Raw genomic sequence first — 18,226 nt, 5'->3', positions numbered from 1 at the left:
AAAACAATGACAAAATCAGTTTGGAGATTAACCCTTATTATCCCACTTTTTGAAGATACAGATTAAGGGAAGAAACATTTTTAGTTCTCCAGTATGAATTGAATGGAGAAAAAAGATGTTTACATGAAGTTTTTAAAAGTTGCCATGAACTTGCTAAAATTGAACTTGATAATAAACAATAATTTATCATTATGGGAAAAATATATAGAGGTTCTCAAGTTGGAATGCTTCTTTTATTCCTTTTATGTTAGAAGAGAAAATTGTAAGTTTTCAGTAGTGATCAAAAGAAGGTACCAATTGTATTATAAAATCATAATTTTCATAGTTGATTTACTTGCCCAGTTCCAAATCTTAGTTTGTAAAGACTGATCTTAGTTTATGTTTTTAACATGTGGCTAAATTGCTCTTCTATACGGAAGGATGGGGAAAGAATGACAGTAATGTTCTGTGTACATTGTGGCATGATATCAATGAATCATCAATCCACCAAGTTCAACATTGTCTATACTGATTGGCTAGGAGTTTTTCTGAGCCCTATCTGGAGATGTCAGGGTTTGAAGGTGAGATTCTACTACAAAAAGTTTGCTCTAGTCCAAACTTGTGGCCCTCCATCCTTAGGGAGATCTTTTGCAGGTTACCACTATAAAAATGTTGCAGCATTTCCTATAGTCAACTGGCATGCCTTAAACTTGCATTCTATTAGAATTAGCATTAATACATTATTAATGCAACTTATTTTAAACCACTATATGTGGCAATATTTTACTTTTCTGATTTTATAAACTTATGCTAGAACTGAATTGACATCATTTTAATATCAAAAATAATAAAAAGCAAGAATTCCAGTCTATTTTAACTCTGTCAACCCTTGAAGTAAAATTGTATCTAAAACTGTTTCATTAGTAAGTAACTCTCCTAACTGTTCTTTTGTCAACAACCACTGAAGGGAAAATTTAGGCATGTAATTTTTTTTTTCATTTTCTTTCTCACCCACATTAATTAACAATTTGTCCCTTTGATCACTTTAGAACATAAATTACTCACTGAGAATGACACAGTGGGGGAAAAAATGAAGTAAATAGATAATTTATTTTCACTTGCTTTGTTGCAAATTTCTTACAGAACAGCTGCTCAAGATCCTATCTGACATTCCAGAAAGCCATTTATCTGACAGAATATACATATCCCGTAGGAGTATTTGAATGCTATTCTTGCTTACACCCTGTCAGCTTTACTAATGGCTGAGCCAGGGAAAAAGATTGGTGTTGTTATGTCTAAATACTATACAACCAAGTTACACAGGTACATGATTTGAGGTCCCTCAGAGCCAAAAATCTTATAATCTGAATAGAGGCAAGTATTTTAGCTGCCATTGTTCATAGGCCTTAAGGTCAAACGCAGTGATATAAAAAGAATGATGTAGAAAAGAGACTAACTTAGTAAGATACCACCCTAGTAACAAGTCATGTTGTTAAATAACCTGCACTTTCTGATTATCCCGAATTTTCCAAATTATTATTAGAATTAGAATTCTTTATTGGCCAAGTATATTGGATACACACAAAGAATTTGTCTCTGGTGCAATAAGTGATAATCAGAATCATTATATTCCTTTGTACATTTTGGGGGGGGAGCAAAGAAAGCATGTAGAAAAAATATTTTAATAGTGAAGAGTTCTGATGTATCTAAAGAATGTCTTAAAAAACCTCAAACAGATATGCAAGCTTCTTATAGAAGCTTGGGAAATTCAAGGGAGTGTATCAGCTATTTGTTATGAAGAAAAATTTCTCCTCTGAGAGGACAGAAGTGGAAAAGATGTGAAGTGATTTTATGATCTCTGTCAATTGTTGCTTCCTCGGTACCCTAGAATCCCTCATGGGATTGTTGATATTACAGATAAAATTACTGAGTGCATAGCATATGTGCAGTATTACTTAGTATATCATTGTTTATATTAATAGCTAACTAGATAAACATGTTTTCTAGGTGATATAGTCATGGGTAGGCAGAGCATGCTTAAAGCCAACATTTAAAGTAAGAGATGTTAGATATCTGTGAGGGTTCTTTGCTCTCCAAGGACTGAGCACAACACAGCATACCAAATATTTTATTGCAGCACATACCTTCCCTAATAATAGGCCAGTGCTCTGAGTCAACTCCATCCTTCTAGGACTTTGCAAAGTGATGTTGCCACGTAATATGTCTTTAATACTCAAGTTCTTTGTATTCAGTCTATTAATACTCAGTTCAAACAAAAGTCTCAGTCTTTAACATAGCATCAACCTTTGGCTTTTTCCAAAAGGTTTTTTATTACTTAAAATGGGGTGCTATTTCAGTGTGGTTGCTCCTTTTCTAGTTGCTGCTGAGCTCCAGATAAGGATCCATGCAGGACTCCCACCAGAATATCCTGCTCACCATAGTTAGTGGTCCTGGCAGTTGACCGGTAGTGTTCTTGCCTGCTTATAATAGCTGCCAATCTCCAGAGGTTGCCTCCCCCTGTCTGTACATTGGCTTATCTCCTTTTCTCCCACACTCCTTCTCACTTTGCGTTAGTGTGTGCTTTTCTTAGCTAAGAACCTGGGTGAGGTGAAGTTGCCTCTGGACATCAGCAGGTCCTTCACAAAAGCAGATTGCATCTCAATTTCACTCCCCCTCACCACATCTGAGTAGTAATTCACATATGACTTCAAATGTCTCTATTATTGGTAGAGGAAAGCTTGGATTTATCCCAAAGTGCTTTCTATTGTAGCTTTTTAGAAACTGGAAAAGAAAGGAAGGACGTGTCAAATAAGAGTAAAAGATTATTTAAATAGTCAAAACTCGTTCTGGAGAATTGCTGGTAAATCAGAAAGTAGCAAATGAAACAAAATTTCCAACCACAATAAAAATGTTAGTTAAGAGTCTGTTGTTCATGGTAAAACATAACTAGTGATGATAGTCTCTGTAAATCTCAGCATATAGTAGCTATATGGCTGGTTTGGTTCACAGAGGCTAAACAGAAAGCTATCTCCTGAATACTTAGAAAAAAAAATATCCAGAGAATTCCAGAGTTGTAGGCTGAGCTGGGACAGTACAGGTAGTCCTTGAATTATAACCACAGTTGAGCCCAAAATTTCTGTTGCTAAGATAGACAGTTGTAATGTTGCCCCATTTTATGACCTTCTTGCCTCAGTGGTTAAGTGAATCACTGCAGTTGTTAAATTTGCAACACAGATGTTAAGTAAATCTGGCTTCCCTTTTGACTTTGCTTGTCAGAAGTTTGGAAAAGGTGATCACGTGACCCCAGGACACTGCAAATATCATAAATATGAGTCAGTTGCCAAGCGGCCGAATTTTAATCACGTGACGATGGGGATGCTGCAGTAGTTGTAAGTGTGAAAAACGGTCATAAGTTACTTTTTTCAGTGCCTTTGTAACTTTGAATGGTCACTAGATGAACTGTTGTAAATTAAGGACTATCTGTAAGATACCATCCAGCATACACATGTGAGCTGCATTCACTACCAAATCCATGAGCTCCTCTCCCCCTAATTCATAAGAATTGCTTAAAGTGCTCTTATGAGGAAACATTCAAAGCAAGCTGAATTGACTCTGAGCTAGGCAACAGAGGGAGGAATCAGTCAGGAACAAGTGGCTCAGTAAACCAAATGGTTTATATTCCCTGACCATATCTCAAAGATAGTATAACTAGTATGCTAACCTAGAGAGGGATAAATAATGACATTCAGATGGGTTTATTAAAACCATTCCACTGTTATGCAGTATCATTTGTACAGTGTCTGCCTTTTTTGAGGTCTTGTCTTTGAAATGTGGTGGGTCGAAGGTATATAAGCCGTGGTTCTGCTTTTGCTCAGGTCTGCTCAACAAGCTGCCAGTGGTTTTTTGGGAGCCTGGCGTACATTGTAATTGTTTGCACTACTTAATCAATGTATGTTGTATCTTTAAGGCAGGGATGTCAAACTCGATTTCATGGAGGGACGCATTAGGATTGTGTTTGACTTCGGAGGGCCAGGGTGGTGGTGGCCAGGGGTGGGCGTGGCTGGGATGGGCTTGGCCATGGTGGTTGTTTGAAGCAGGCTCAAGATGCATTTTTCCCCCTTCTTTCTTTCCACAGTTCTTTACTGTAATCATTTTCCTATCTCTTTTATCAGATATTACTGGCAAACATTTATTACTTATTCTTCATACGCCACTAAACTTTTTATTTCTAAATTTATACCCCATTGTTTAATAGTAAATTGCTTTTCCAGGCAGAAAAGCTATTTATACTATTGTATTTTTATTATTCAATTAATAATAAAAATACAATAGCATAAATAACATGATAATACAAGATCTAACAGCAGAGATAAATTTCCAGAATAGTAAATAGAAACAGCTGACAATTATAGAGTGTTGAATGTAGATTAAATGGACCTACAGTATGTAAAATCTGGCATTAAACTATAGTATTAATATAGGATGTTGCTTGTTTTCTATCCAGATCAGGCACTTACTTGAGGCCACATAATTGTAATCCAGTCCAATCCAGTCCTCCTGCAGCACTCTGCCGGCTGAAAACAGGCTGCATGGGGACTGGATTGTCTATCTGAGTAACAACTTTTGGTTGTTCTGTAAAATATAGAATAAAAGAGCTGTCAGTTGGCAAACCATTTAATTCTGTCTGAAACAAAGTGTCTTGTCATAACTTTGGCGGTTGTGTGCCAGGATCAAAGATCTGTAAAGCTTTTAATTTTTAAGTATTCTCTTTGGCAAAAAGGTTCTTTGATTCATAGTTTATCACATATAAATTTAAGGGTTTTTTTTTGACACAGCAGTCTTTATATGTTGCATTGTTAAATTGTGCAGACTAATTCTAATACACTCAGAAAAAAAACAGCCTGAAACTGGATGTGTCTTTTACTAAACCAAGAGGCAGGTGGAAAATCTATCTCTAAAGAAAAACTTTAAACTCATTGTACCACATTCCGTCCCAAATCTGGCAATAGTACAGATTGGATTCATGTTACCTTAAAGCAATTGCTTCATTTCTATGTAAATTACCAGCAAGATGAGTGGCCTGATGTATTGCAGATGGCTAAATTCACAAATGACAACATGCTGATGTGTAGCCATTCAGACCTTATTTAGTTACTGGCCATACATGTCAACATCTTGTGCCTTATCCTGCTTTGTATCTAATATCTTTTCTATAGGAATTTCAGGCAATCAGCTGGATTTCCGCCCAAAAAAACTTCAAAGAAATGTACTGCTGATCATCACAATCAAGAACAGTTCTCATTGCTATTAGGGCTTTCTACTTAGTTCTTACCTTACAGATGCTTTTCCAAGAAACCAGATTCCAAATTTATTGGCCTGTTCCCTGGATTAGCACAATTCAACCCCGTTGTTGTTCACCCTTTCATGGTTTCCTGGTCTTTGAATATATTCTTTTCCCCTTACACTCTGTCCAACTTTCCCAGTCTCAATTATAGGGAGGATGAATTTGTGGTGAAAACTCTTGGGTTCTTAAGACTGGAGGGCCAGACTGGAATATCTGGTTCACTGGAAGATATGAACAGAGGCACAAACAGACTGTGGGAAGCAGTAAAGGATATCCAGGCATGGGGCCGCCTTCAACGGTTCCATTTGCCATATCCTAACTGGCCTTGCAATGTTGCCATATCAGTTACTTACTCTTGTTCTGTCAATGAACAGAACAACAAGCATTCAAGGATACAAGAACTACTTTATTATAGAAAAATTAATAAAGTTATTACAAAACAATCCAGACAACTGCAACTGTGTCTCGGATATAGGTTCTGTTATTATGAAATCAAGCTTTAAATTTTTATGCCTTTATTTCATGCCATGCAGTGCAATTACCTTAAACCCACTCTCTTTTGGCCGAAATATAGGATAAAATATAGGGCAGTAACCAACCACAAGAGTCATGCTACCAGGGACCATACCAAAATAGCTGGGTATGTCTAGCAAGTGAATCTCCTGGATGGACTTTAGACAGCTTAGGACAGAAAACATAGCTTTAAAATATAAAATATAGGGGTGCATTTGTAGTGGGTGGAGATTTATCCATTTTGTCACTCAAAATATTATAGATGGGCCATAATAGTGATGAGGAAAGGATAAAGCGCAGATCCGGCCCTAGTTCTTTTTAGTATTTTGAAGGCACTTGATTCCTGTTCCACATTGTCAACCTCTAAATGTATCTCTGTATTTCTGAAAATGTGCAAACGGAGACTTTGTAAATCAAACAGCTAAAATGTAAACAGATTCCCCCCTCCCCCACCCAATTGGAAATAGCAGTTTTCAGAAGCTGAGCTGGAGACTGTTGTAAACAAATATTAGACACAAAACGTTGTTGGCTGTTAAATTTTTAGATTTAATTAGAGCTATCATGTGTATCTAAGCTCACGTGACTCTGCCAGGTGAATCATTGCATGCTGTTATTCACAGGGCTTCTGGAATATGGCTGAAATTGCACTTCTCTGTAGATGCTCAGTACTAGAACATCCCATTAACACTTTCCTGTCATTTATGTGTGGGGAGAAGAGGATATTATCCTAGACATCTGAGCCAACCTTGAATCACTTGCTTAATCAGATGTACAGCCTATGTAGTTTTATTTAGACACATCATTTAAGATAAATAGTTTTTAAACAATAATTTGTTATTTAGTGCAATGTGGAAATAGGAAACAGTAAAGAGCTTTTTCTGTTATTTGCATATTTATCATTTTCATAGGAAAGAGTTTAATACTACTATGAATCTTCAGGATTAGAGCAACATGAGCTTCATGAGTTGGTATCTAGAACATTTTTATGGGACAAATCTATATATATAAAAGCTGTAAGTGTCAATTTATCAAGCCCGATCACATAGTTTCGTAGCGGAGCATGGGTATTCAGATAGTATAAATATAAATCTGATGTTTAAAAAAATCTGATAATAAAATATTCTTGGCAAAACATTTTTCCATATTTTATGATTAATGATAACTAAAGTTTATAATATAATTCAGTTAGATTCTTTTATATCAATTAGTTATAAATGTTTTTTGAGTTTATGTTTAGGGTGTAGAACTAAAGAATAGTTTGTTATAAATGTTGTTTTAAAGAGAAAAGTGGACTTTGGTCAATTTATATGAGGATGCTTTTTCTGTTCAGCACCATTGCCACATGGCAATGTATTTTAAAGAATCGTAGAAGGTTCATTTAAAATTTTGAGTTCAACATCCAACTGCAATGCAGGAATCCAAATGAAAGCATCCTAGACAAATGGCTATTTAACCTTTGTTCAAACAGACCCAATGAAAGCTAGACTGTTAGATTGCTTTTATTATTAAATATTTTGCAACATTCAATTGAACGTATCTTTATGTAGTTTCAGGCATCACTTTTTGAACCAAGTTACCGCAAATCGGCTAACTTATTGTATGCGTCCAAAATCTGAGACCTATAGTTCCCATAGGATTGTAATTTGGCAAATTTGTGACTACTTCAATGATATTACAATGTCATACTGCCACCCAGAGATTCTAGGAAAGACCAGTCCTTCCCTAGACTAGTGGAGGCCAGGGAACTGGACTGTGCAAGTGGTGGGCCCAATCATGTGGCACAGCTCCGAGCAAAGCTGTATGTGCTGGCCCACCTGTCACACACTCTGGTTCTGAATAGGCCATGGCCTGATAGTAAGCCATGGCCCAGGCACGGGTTAGGGACCCCTGCCCTATTGACTGTCAGAGTGTGGTCAGCTGCAGCCAAGTCAGCAGAAAGTCAGATGTTGCTACTGCTCCCATTGCTTTTTTGCCCTTGGTCATTCTGTGTTTCCAGTTAGGAAAGGAAATATCTCTAAAATTACCATATGGGGGTCTCGGATTATCTAGTACAATACAAAAACAGAAACAAAAAGTAATTACTGGGGACAAAAAAACCCCATAGTATAATAGAACTGCTGTGCTCCCAACTGAGTATGCTGTTATGTGGTGTACCGTATGGTGTACCCTGTTTGAGCAGATATATCTGATGCATGTTTAAAAAGCTCCAAAGGTTCACTTTTTAAAGTTGTTAGGTTTGTTGCTAGTTCTGTGTCGGTATAGATTTCTGAAAGAGTGCCCTGACTAAAAAATTGGCCGCATTTTGAAAATGCAAAATCTGCTTGTATCCTTCAGTGCTTCATTGTATTTACTAATATATACAGTTTGCTTTAGTCCAGTTTTTTTCCCTCCCTAAGAGCTTAAATTATTTAGTGTACAGTATATATACCATTTCAGTTAATGTTTTTTTTTTAAGGAACGTGAAAAAAGAAAACACGAAAGGATACTAAGCGAAGAGCTTGTTGCTGCTGTAACTTACCTCAATCAGTTTTTACCTCCTGAACATGCTATTGTATACATTCCTTGGGATATGGCCAAATATACAAAGAGGTACGTGAGGTTGTGAATATGTTTATGGAGCATATGAGCAAATATAGCTTACTCACATATGCAGCTCTTGTCTTTAGCAGCATTTAGTATGTACTTATGCTAACTGTAGTATACTATATTAATAAAAAATAACCATTGCTGTCTAATTTTATATAATGGTATAAGGAAAGATCACGGAAGACAAGGGGAAGAGCCACAGCCAAGGGAACAGTCCAGGGGTGAAATGCTCCCGGTTTGGACCAGCTCGGGCGAGTAGGTAGCGATGATGGCCAGTGGTTCGGATTGTAAGCCGCCCTGAGTCTCCGGAGAAGGGCGGCATATAAATCAAATTAAAAAAAAAAAGAAAAAAAACGGTAGCAATGGCACCTAGAGACTCCCCACACCCGCCCCATTTCCCGGACTCGGGGAATGCACCATTCCCCGGACTCCTCCTGCTCACCTTTCTCCCGTGGCTGGCTGTCAGGGAAGGCAAGCGCCCGAAAGGTATCGGAGTCGCTCACTCTCCTTCTTGAATGAGCCGCTCTGGTCCACGCGCCGGCTGCGCAAGCACACATCGTTTATTTAATTCAGTGGCAGGTTGGGTGTGTGCTTGCGCAGCCGGCACGTGAACCAGAGCGGCTCATTCAAGAAGGAGAATGAGTGACTCCGGTACCTTTTGGGCGCTTGTCTTCCCTGACAGCCAGCCGCAGGAGAAAGGTGAGCAGTAGGAGTCAGAGAATGCACCATTCCTCAACTCCGGCCTTGTCGCAGAGCCTCTGCCTGCTCGCCCTTTGCCACGTGGCTCCGCCCACTTGCCCCATTCCCCGGAATCGGAGAATGCACCATTCCCGGGCTCCTACTGCTCACCTTTCTCCCGCGGCTGGCTGTCAGGGAAGGCAAGCACCCAAAAGGTAGCGGAGTCACTCACTCTCCTTCTTGAATGAGCCGCTCTGGTTTATGCGCCGGCTGCGCAAGCGCACATCCAACCTGCTGCTGAATTAAATAAACTGTGCACTTGCACAGCTGGCGCGTGGACCAGAGCAGCTCATTCAAGAAGGAGAGTGAGCAACTCCGCTACCTTTCGGGCGCTTGCCTTCCCTGACAGCCAGCTGCAGGAGAAAGGTGAGCAGTAGGAGTCTGGGAAATGGGGCGGGTGGGCGGAGTCGCGGGAGAAAGAAATTTAAAAAGTTTTCCTACCGGGTTCTGTGGGCGTGGCTTGATGGAAGGTGGTCTTGTGACTGAATGGGCGTGGCTGTGAGTTGGCCACGCCCACTCAAGTCACAGGACACCCCCCCCCCGCCCACCAAGCCACATCCACAGAACCAGTAGTGAAAAATTTTAGATTTCACCCCTGGAACAGTCAGACAAGAAGCAGTTTAGCCACTAAAGGAATGTGGATGTGGTAAACCTCTCAGAAGGGACCGTCCCTAGTTTCTTGGACTGTAAAGGCAACAGGCAGAAATATACTTTTACACTTGCAAGATTCTGTTATTAACTTTACAGTAAAATAGAATTGGCCCATTTGGTCATGTTTCTTGTTAGTATCACCTCAATAAGCTGATTCCTTAATACTGTACTGCCATAATTTAAGAGATGTTGGGCAGTGCAACTGAAAAAAAAAGTTTTTCCAGCTTTGGAACATACAAAAGAACACCAGCAGTGCACTGCTAATCTAACCCCTGACCTGTCTAGTCCAGCAGTTTCTTCATACCATGGCCAATGGCACATGGAAACCTACTAGTGTCCCAGCAGATGTCCTTCAGATACAATCACACTGCCATCAATAGCTGTTGATCCCCAGAACTTGCATCAGTTGAGCCACGCCTTTTTTGAAATAATAGCCAAGCTATTAGCCCATATCACATCTGGTGAGCAAATTCCAAATCTGACTTATGCATTGTGAAAAAACTATTTCATTCGTCTGTGCTTTTTCAGGATTCAATTTCATTGGATGAAATTGGTTCCAGTATTTTGGGAAGGAAAAAATAGCTTGTCTTTATTCATTTTATCCCTACCAGGCATAATTTTGTACTTATCAATTGTGTCCCCTCTCATTCGTCACATCAAAGCCCCAAATGTCAAAACCTTTGCTCATAGGGAAGCTGCTCCAGTCCTTTGATCATCTTAGTTGCCCTCATGTATATCTTCTCTAGCTCCACTGTATCTAGAATTGCACACAGTGTTCCAGATGCAGTCACATCATTGATTTATATAAGGGCAATGTGATATTGGCACCTCTATTTTTAATACTGTTTCTTATTATCGGTAATATGCTGCATTGAATTGTTTACCTATTCATTGCTTTATAAAGGATCTGAAAAAAGAATCAGTTTAAAGGCCTTAAAAAAACTTATGAGATCAGGATCCAAACATAGAAATCTATAAAACCACATCAGTTTTATTTAGAGGGATCCTGGTGGTTTTTAACCTCTTATGACTTTTTCCAGACCAATGTGTGACATTTAGTTTTACCATCTTTCGTTTCCTGTATGATAGGACTGTAGGTGGACTTCTGCATTTACATTTAAATCAGACAATGAAAACAAAGTTATTCTTGCATTTTGAAAGTTCTTTACTTTTGATTCACTAAAGATATTTTCAACAAAAGGAAAAAAAATGTACTTTTTACTTTTATTCCCACTTAGCAAACTGTGTAATGTCCTTGATCGATTGAATGTGATTGCTGAAAACGTAGTGAAGAAAACTGGCTTCTTTGTAAATCGGCCTGATTCCTTCTGCAATGTTTTGCGACCAGATGAAAAGTATGTATTAGGCCAGAGTGCTAGATATCATTTGTAATTGCTCTTTAAATACATTTCTAAAAATCTGTATTGTTTAGTACACTAGTAGTACATTAATATCAAGATGTGCCTCAAATACAAAATTATGGTTCATGTGTTTTCATACCAATTGGAGATGACTTGTAACTTTATTCATCATATTCCAGTGTTGTATGCAATGGTGAATAAATCTCAAAATAGTGTATAACCTGATATAAAAAATAAGACATATCAATATATTGATACATAGTTGAAATTATTATTATTATTATGGTGCAATTTGGCATTTTTATCCACCTATTGAATCCTTCCCAAAGACATGGGATAGGCCGGTATTGTTGTTTGATGGTGTTAAAGGTATTATCACAGAGTGTAAGCTGTTTCAAGTAAAACTTCTGTTTGCAATTGACGAATAGTGATTTTGTCAATGCCAATGGTGTTTAAATGACGTTTTGGAATTGTATCTGCCTATTACTATTTGTACTATTTTTGCTTTCTTTTGCCTTAGCCATTCTACTTCTGTTTGCAGAACTTTGTATTTTTCGCAAGTTGTTTCTCTTCTCTTCTGCTGACACCAGGTATTGCAACATCCGCTATCCAAACTTGTTTGTCTTTCTTATCAACAATGGTTAAGTCTAGGATGTTAGGCAGTAGGTGCTTATTTGTTTGAATACTGAAGAATACTTTAGCTTCTTCATTTTTACTACTTTCTTTATTAAATTGCCCCTCCCTCCATTTCTTGCTTGCAGGCAAACAGTATTTCTTCCAGATATTCCAATGCAGCATTGTTGCTACTTTGTCGTGCCATTGTTTGTAGTCAGTCTTTGTATTCTTGCAGCAACTAACTAGGTAGTGCACTGTTTCTTCAACTTCCTTACAGAGGTGGCATTTACTGTCTGTTGCTGTCTTCTCAATTCTGGCTTTGTATGCATTTGTTCTTGTGCAGTCAGAATTAGCCCCTCTATCTCTTTCTTCAATTTTCTTGCCCTTAGCCATTGCCAATTCTATTGTTATTTGCCTTGCCTGCTATTTTTTTTTTAATATAGTGGCATGTAAATACTTTGATTTCCCATGTCTTTTTTCTATTCTTTATTTTATCTTCCTTGTAGGCCAGTTTGGTCTCTCAATTTCCAGCTCCAAAAACTAAGAAAGATATGTTGAGATTCTTCTGAGCAGTTCCCTTTATTGTTCCTCACCTATAGATAGAAATCTAACCCAACCTAAAGCAGACCTCCTGCATCATTAAACATACACTCTGAGAACTAGGAAGGAGCTGTCTTAACTCTCTTTTCCCACATAAACTTATTTTGCTCCTCTAGAATGAACTCCCTTCCTCCTGGCACTCTGGATTACATTTCACCACACTCCAGTACCAAGTCTTTATGGTGTATTAGCTTCAGTGCATCTTCAGTTCTTCTTCTAATGCCCTTTCTTCTTCTTCAGCCATCTGGTATACTTGCAACATTCCTTATCCACTGATCTTCCTTAGGAAGTAGAGTCTGCCAACATCACTGGATGGATGATGGGCATGATTCATTGTCAATATTTTTCTAGTCTTCCTTGAGTCGAGTTCACTATTTCAGCTGTGTATCTTATGACTGGGATTGCCTAGTTGTTAATTACCTTGATGGTATTTCCTCCAGAGAATTTGGACTTTGAGATCTTTTTCACTCTCGTGATGTATTCACTTCTAACCTTATTCTTGACTTCAGTTTTATCCTTGTTTTCAGGCTGAAGAATGTCTAAGTATATATAGTGATCTTCTTCATCCAGACTCTTGATTTTATTTTTATAGGGGATCTTGTTTCCTTCAGTTTACACTGTTTTTCCTCTGTTGATAGTGTGGGTGGCACATTTGTCCAATCCAAACTTCATTGCAATATCTTGGCTGTTTACTTGAACAACGTTGAGCGATTCTATTTCAGATGATGTGTTTCCATACAGCTTCAGATAGTCCATGTAAGGCAGGTGGCATAGTCCGGCAGATATTTTTGATGTTTGAAAGCCATGGCCTGATATGTTCAGTATTATTGACAGAGGAATCAGTGCAATGACAAACAGTAGTGATGATATTATTATTATTTAAATTTATACGCTGCCTAACTCCAATGACTCTGGGTAGTTATAAATGAATAGAATAGAATAGAATAGAATAGAATAGAATAGAATAGAATAGAATAGAATAGAATAGAACAGAACAGAACAGAACAGAACAGAACAGAGACTAGACTAGAGAGTTGGAAGCAGGGTGGATTTGATTTAAATTGAGTTGATTTAAATCACAATTTAAATCATGATTTAAATCACTAGTAAAAAGGCTTGATTTAAATCAACTCGATTTAAATCATAATTTTTAAAGAGCAACTGTCATCTCTGTTACTCCTTTGGCCCACTGTTGACTCACTGATAGTCCCAGTGTTGCAGAATATACAGCCTCATGCTACATAACTAAGCTCTATTTCATGCTGAATAAACTAAATTATTTATGTATCTTAAATAGAAAACTATCTTACGATAGATTTTTACCCCAAAAGTTTTTTATTAAAATAAATTCGATAAAAATCAAAAAAATCCGATTTAAATTAAAAAAAATCCGATTTAAATTAAAAAAATCTGATTTTTTTGATTTTTTTAAAAAAATCATTGATTTTTATCCACCCTGGTTGGAAGGGACCTTGGAGGTCTTCTAGCCCAACCCCCTGCTCAGGCAGGAAACCCTATACCATTTCAGACAAATGGTTGTCCAGTCTCTTCTTATAAACTTCCAAATTGGAACATTCACAATTTCTGGTGGCAACTGATTAATTGTTCTAACTGTCAGGAAATTTCTTCTTAGTTTTAAGTTGCTTCTCTCCTTGATTAGTTTCCATCCATTGCTTCTTGTCCTGCCCTCACATGCTTTGGAGAATAGCTAAAATGTTAAAAACAAAAAAAAAATGCAGTGATAGACAAAAAGATGTCAAATGTGACAGAGAGAAACCAGACATGAAAGAGACAAATCCATACAGAAACAAATCCATACAGTCCAAAGAGAGTTTCAGTCATCCTCATCAAAGGCCTGGGTGAAGAAGCAGGTTTTCAAGGCCCATTGAAACACCAGCAGGATGGGGGTCAGTCAGATCTCCATAGCAATCTCATTCCAGAATCAATCTTAGAGCCAAACTTTAATGCAGGGGTTTTATATGAAATGTTTACTTGCCCCATTCTTAATTGATAGAAACCTATTCATTTAACCAAACATATGTAACTCTGAACTGGTCGACTTTAGAAAAAGAATGTGGACAAGACAGACAAAAGTAGTAAGAGAATACGTGTCTTTTTTCCTAGTTGAATAGCAATTAAAAGAGTTGAAATCCAAATACATCTAGATGACACCAGACTGGAGAAGGTACTATACAGTATGTCTTACTGATAGAATACAGTGTTATGGACCTGAACACTAGTATGCTTTTGGCCATCTCTTTTTTTAATTGGTTCAGAGTAGTATACATTGTTCATTATATATTCAGACATTGTAGGAATCTTTAAAACAAAATAAAATCTTTAATTTATTTTATCAAATTTATCAAAAAGACTATTGATTCTTCATTACAATTCATGAATTAATTTGGGAATGTTACACAGTTATTGATCAATTGCATAGAATTCCTTAATACAGTTAATATATCTTCATACATTATTCAACAGTGAGCAAGTCATTAATATTAAAGAATAATATTTAATATTAACAGTCACTTCATTTATTAAGGGATATATTATGAGATGCTCTTCGGAAAATTTATCTTAAGGTTTGAGCTTTCTATTCCCTGCAAAACTTACAGCATCATCTATATGTTAATGCCATTTCTCAGTAACTATGCAGAAAGTGTTTTCCCTAGATGGAAGTGTGATAAGTCTCAGCTCTTGGAGTTGACAGAAAAATATTTTTTAATACTAGAATCAGTCTTTCAAAATTCCCAGCCTTTATGTTCTACATAAAAGGATATGCCTGTGATTCCTTTTCCAAGAGTTCAAGGGTAGGACAAGGTCATGGAAAAGGGTTTTCTGTGTGAGGTTGCCCCAACCCTGCGGGATATTATTCAAATTAGTAACCCCGCCCATATCATTTCAGAAAGGGTTGAAGACTATCCTCTTGTATTGGGTTTATGGATGATGTGTGGTTATAAAGAATGCTTCTACACTCTGTGCCCAATCATTGTTTATATTAAATCTGTCTTTATTTTTAATGTTTTTAATATTTTCTTCATTGTGCAACATATTGGCTAATAATTGTTGGTTTTCCAGCAGCCCAGTATTTTAAATAGAATTGTAGAATATTCATGAACCTTCATATATTTTGAAAGTTAGAATCTAGCATGGTCTACTAGGCCAGAGAAGAATGCCTGCAGTTTAAGGAAAGGAATGCTAAATAAATCATAATATTGTTGCTGGATTGAATAAGGGAGTAAAGCTTAAGGTTTTTAAGTATTGTTTTAATTGCAACATATAAGAAGAGCACTAAGATATTCAGCAATAATAAAATTAAACCAAAAACATCCAAAAATGAAAAATGAATTTTAACAAAATAAAGTAGACAAAAAAAGAAAGGAATTCTACTTTATACATCAAACTTACTTATTGGTTCAAAAAAATATAATACAATAATTGGGTATAAAATAATATTGTAAAATATAAAATCTATGCCAACGAAGAATGTATTATGTCAGCTTTTGATTAGTAGAAAACGCCTTTTTCAAGAAAGACTGATAAAATTCCTTATTTCCAAAAGCCACTCCTTAATATTGGAAATAATGTCACATTTCCAATTTCTCAAAACTGTTCTTCTTACCAACTCCTTTCACCTCCCCATCCTATCCCACACAGTACTACCATAATTCTTCCTAGTTAGATATCAGAGTTTTGACATATAATTAACTCACATTAATTTCTTTAGCATTTAAACATTTCCCTGGATATCTGTTTGCATGCAGTAAAATACCATTCCCCCAAAATGTCAACAATTCACAAGACCATATCGTGAGTAGGAGTACAGTGGTTCACGTGGTTAAGGACGCTAAGTTAGCAAGCCCACGTTCCAGACCCAAGTGCTGTTGCATTGCAGAGTGATGTCCCATTACTCACTCCAGCTCCTTGACTGAGACATGAAAGGATGTCCTTTGGTCAATGGTGATGTCATCAGCTAATCCTTTCAACCCGGAAGCACTGTACAAAGTGCCTCCAATACAAACAGGACAGGGTCATTTGAGTGAATGAACCTTTTTTTGCAGAGAAAATCTGATGTCCATGATATGATAGCCATGGGAGCCTAGAGAGCCCTGTGAAGAGGGTGGGGGAGATCTTTTGGCCCCTGTGTCTTAAGTCTTCCAAAGGCGCATATTATCCCTTAACACATAGTCCAATTTTTCAGATTTTGAATATGTTCAGGGATAACTTGGCCACTTATATATCCCAGTTCCCAAAGAATTCCCCCAAATTTTGTCTCTTTCTGCTCTGTTGGCATAGAGTTATTCTGCTATACAAGGAGAATACTTCCTTCGTAAGAATTCCTTCTTAAGATTTTTCTAAAGTTTGAACAAGATTTTTATATATAGAAAACTGTATCTTATAAACCACTTGTATTTTTATACTACAGATGGAATGAACTAGGAGGATATGTAGTTCCCAGTGGCCGTTTGCAGGTAAATGAAATGAACTTTTAAAAAATTATTATTACAGTACTATAGATCAGTATTCTCAGATAGACAAGCTATATTTATCACTAGGGAAAGCAGTCTTTTGGAGAATTATTGTGAATTTACATAAAAGTGATGCTTCTAGTTTATATTCATAAAAGCATTTTTAAAATGCTACACTATAAGTAGAAATACAGCACATTTGGCATTTACTGATGTGTTTTGAGCTAATTACAGATTCTGCATTTATGAAAATGATTTTTCAGACAGGAGTTCTTCGAACCAATTGTGTGGACTGTTTAGATCGCACAAATACAGCCCAATTTATGGTTGGAAAGTGTGCTTTAGCTTACCAACTCTATTCCTTGGGATTGATTGACAAACCTAATCTTCTGTTTGACACAGATGCTGTTAGGTAAGACTTTCCTTCTGCAAGATTTAGTAAATACAGCCATTTGTTTTACACTACTAATTCTTTTCTAAACCTCTGTTTCTGCACCTCATTTCACATTAACTTGAATATTTTAGCATATTTAAATGCAGATTCATTTATCTGACAGCTGAAAAATCTTTCTCTATTCCCAAAGCATGAATGATTTATTTATTTATTTATTGCGGAAACATCTTTGCTGTTCCCATTTAATTACTCTAAAGCAGCTTTTGTACAGTTCTAGTTGACTTTAAATTGGCATTTAATCTTTCTCAAATCTTTTTGGTAAAAATTATAGTAAGCTTTGTGAAATTGGAGAGGTTCTTCAGTTCCTACGAGGTTGAATGACAAATGCTAATGGATATTGGCTATGAGAAAGATTAAATTAAAATGCCAGTTGATTATTACTGTTTTTAGTAGAAATAATAATAATAAATAATAATAATAAAAATAATCTGTTTGCAACAAGGTTCTCTAATTTAATACCTAAGAAGAATATTTTTATGTTTGGCTTTTAAAATGCTCTCCTCTATACTCTTTTTTTGGGAAACGCTTACAGATTCAAAGATCAGCTGCCCATATGGGTCAGGAAAAACTGAGACAGTAACGTGTGCTTTTACAAAGCTTGTTTTATAGTGATGTCCATGAACGTGTCCATTTTAGTAAGGATTTCAATCGAGCTAGATGAGTTTTGTCAACTTTTTGTTTTAGTTGATAATTGCCAAGCAGGAACAACAGACAAAGCAAATGTCTGTGTGGGAACTTTGCTATTGGCCATATGAGGTCAATATCAATTTTCCTGCTTTGCTTTGAGTCATAGTTTCAAATCTGTATTGTCTGGATATAATGGAAGTTTTTAACTCGCACTCTATCTATGTTAGTGATAAAGCCCTAAATTTACCGCATGGCAACATATTTCTGCCTGCTCAAGAAATAGCTA

The 18,226-nt window shown here is 36.8% G+C and overlaps 1 protein-coding gene across 1 annotated transcript in view; it reads left to right on the top strand.

Moving 5' to 3' along the window:
* The window catches only part of FIG4 (FIG4 phosphoinositide 5-phosphatase), a 72,718-nt gene that overhangs the window by 30,199 nt on the left and 24,293 nt on the right, over positions 1 to 18,226 (top strand). The window contains exons 11-14 of the mRNA XM_070953411.1: positions 8,292 to 8,425; positions 11,050 to 11,166; positions 16,817 to 16,862; positions 17,123 to 17,271. Coding sequence (XP_070809512.1) covers positions 8,292 to 8,425; positions 11,050 to 11,166; positions 16,817 to 16,862; positions 17,123 to 17,271 — 446 coding nt within the window. The remainder of the gene's footprint in view (positions 1 to 8,291; positions 8,426 to 11,049; positions 11,167 to 16,816; positions 16,863 to 17,122; positions 17,272 to 18,226) is intronic.

The sequence above is a fragment of the Pituophis catenifer genome, unplaced genomic scaffold, assembly GCF_029215685.1.
Source record: "Pituophis catenifer annectens isolate HBS135680 unplaced genomic scaffold, rPitCat1.0.hap2 SCAF_1, whole genome shotgun sequence".
NCBI lineage: Eukaryota > Metazoa > Chordata > Lepidosauria > Squamata > Colubridae > Pituophis > Pituophis catenifer.
This window is presented reverse-complemented; position numbering and strand designations above follow the sequence as displayed.